The sequence below is a fragment of the Merops nubicus genome, unplaced genomic scaffold (genome assembly GCF_000691845.1).
Source record: "Merops nubicus isolate BGI_N331 unplaced genomic scaffold, ASM69184v1 scaffold38249, whole genome shotgun sequence".
Classification (NCBI taxonomy): Eukaryota; Metazoa; Chordata; class Aves; order Coraciiformes; family Meropidae; genus Merops; species Merops nubicus.
Window position 1 is genome coordinate 11993 of NW_008630930.1, and position 2581 is coordinate 14573.

At 45.9% G+C, this 2581-nt stretch overlaps 1 protein-coding gene across 1 annotated transcript; it reads right to left on the reverse strand.

Annotated features, from left to right (window-relative positions):
• Nucleotides 1-419: 419 nt before the first annotated feature.
• Nucleotides 420-2370, reverse strand: LOC103779794 (solute carrier family 25 member 51-like). Its single transcript, XM_008947439.1, has 3 exons — nucleotides 2299-2370; nucleotides 1709-1748; nucleotides 420-1506 (listed from the first exon to the last, which is right to left on the reverse strand). Exons 1-3 carry the CDS (start codon nucleotides 2368-2370, stop codon nucleotides 617-619), a joined length of 1002 nt encoding a protein of 333 aa, XP_008945687.1. The 3' UTR covers nucleotides 420-616.
• Nucleotides 2371-2581: the final 211 nt, after the last annotated feature.

The following is a 2581-nucleotide window of genomic DNA, read 5'->3' on the forward strand; positions in this document are numbered from 1 at the left end:
GGGCAGTGACAGGCGCAGCGACCACCTTCATGCTGCTGAATGAAACGTTCACCTCAAAGCCAAGTGTCAGAACGGCTGGCAGAAGAGTTTGCGTAGGTTTAGCTTAAGCTTGAAGTTCTAAACTTCAGTCATCCCCATCACGATCTGTCCTTTTGGCTTTAAACAAAAAGGAGTACTTAGGACCCTAAAACATTGAAAAAAATGCAGTTCCTGAATCAGTATTTTGAAGTTTATCAGGCAAGGGAACCAATTTTCATCCCTCCTTGATTTTCATGTTCTACAATGCAGGCAGTGAAGCACATTCTGTCGTGGAGCATTAAGGAATTTTGGGAGTGATACAGAACAAGCCACTAGACTAATGTAAGTCTCTTTTTTTTTTTTTTTTTTAACCCTTGTAATTGCCTTGTAGCTCCAAACTCACCTGCCAAGAAATAAATACTTTTAAAAGTTCATCTTAATTGCACCAAGGTTTAGATGCATCACCATTCACCCCATAAATACCAAAGGCCAAGACTAATTACCTTTCACACTATGCAGGCACTGTTCCCTGCGATTAAGTGACATCAAATGTGCCAATCCCCAAATGAACGTAAGAGCCAAAGGAAGAGAGTGGTTTTCACAACAGCTTTAGCAAGAATTCATAGGTTGCATTGATTATGCCCCAGGACAGGATGGAACGATGGTAATTCAAGTGAGCTCCTCTGAAAAGGTGGATCAGTTTTCTATCACGCTCAAGCCAGATCTTTGCAAAAACTTTTGAGAAGGACTGAAATTCACCACCAATTTGAGCTTGCATACGAGTTTTTACAACATTCACTGGGAAAAACAAGAACCCCAGCATGGCACCCAACAGCCCTCCACAGATGAAATCGTTGACCAAGTGAGTGCTGTAAGAAGTTGCTTCTGGCAGACACTGTTTGATCGGTCCCCGCAGGCCAAAGAAGAGCGCATTGCTGGGCCCATTTCGGAGCAGAATAGGCACCAATCCCCGATAATACTCTCTCACCCCATAGACTTTCAGTACCTTGAAAGCCTGGTAAGTGTTTGTAAATTTATCATGGTGTTTGTAGTCCTGAAGCAAAGTCTGAACTCGCTCAAAAGGCGTGAGAAAAGCTTCCGTGGTCCCTGCCAGCACTGCTGCCATGCTGCGCGTCAGGAGCTCCGGGGCACTCAGGTGGCTGTGGAGCAGGGAGGAGAAATCTTCATACAGGCCAAACATGAGAGCAAGCGTGGTTGTTTTCTGCATTAATGGAGGGAGGATGCCACGATAGAGGTTGCGAATCCCATCCTTCTGTAGCTGGTGCACTGCATCCTTTGTTTTCAAACCATACAGCTGCTGCCGGAACAGGACCTTCTGGATGGGAAAAGTGACGGCGATGTTTGTGAAGGCTGCGCAGTAGCCACAAAGATAATGTTTACCAGAGGCAGCAGTTACATCATTGCTTGTGTATTCCTTTGAACTGGTTGGGGCAGAACCTTCTGAATCCATCATACTGTTTATCTCAGCTCCCCTTCCCTACATCAAAACAAGACAAGGACAAACATGAGCAGCGCTGCAGGCAGCCCTGCAACTTCTGTCACGCTGGTGGATCATGCAAACCGCGCCTGGTGCCTTAGATCTGAGGAAAGCCCTTAACTTTTGAAGGATAAAAGCAACTAATGCCAGAACTGATGGATGTTGCACTGTGTCTATTCAAGTCTCAGAGACCTGAAAACACGTCAGTTTTTGCTTTCTGTACACTTTCAAACTAAAATATATTAGGAAGGAAACTGAGGTACGGACTCCTCATCTGCTACATAACAGCAGACAAGAGGAAGCTCACACGTTAAACTTCCCTGTTCATTGTGCCAAGGAACTCAAACAGCAAAATGTCTGCCCTCATAATAATAAAACACACATCACCTGGATGGTGGTGGGGACAGAAGAGAGTCAGTGAAAAAAAAAACACCACCACAACAAACCAACCATGAAGCAGCAAAACAATTTCTGATCATTCCACACTACCTTTTCCTGTGGCATAAAACAGTAGATAATTAAAAAAACAACTTGTCATGTTTTAATCTAGTGAGCAGCTAAGCACCACACAGCCACTCCCTCACTCTGCCCTGCTCCAGTGGGATGCGGGAGAATCTCAAGGGTGAAAGTGAGAAAGAAACTTGTAGGGTGAGATAAAGAAAGGTTAATAATGAAAAAAAAAAAAGTTAAAATATATTTATTGTAAGGAAAAAAACAGCAAAGAGAGACAGGAAAACAAAACCCCAGAAAAGCAAGTAATGCAACTGAAAGTAATCACTCACCAATGAACTGCCCAGACAGTTCCAGAGCATCCGCCCTTGGCCAATCTCCCTGCCAGTGTGATTCGCCAGCATGGCTCCACATGCTCTGGAACATCCCTGTGGGCAGCTGGGGTTGGCTGTCCCGGCTGTGTCCCCTCCCAGCTCCCTGGGCACCCCTGGCCTGCTTGCCAGCGGGGCAGGCCACGGAGCAGAACAGCCCCTGGCACTGGGCAAGTGCCACTCATCCCCATGTCACCAACACTGCTTCAGAACCAATCCAAACACAGCCCCACGTCAGCTACTG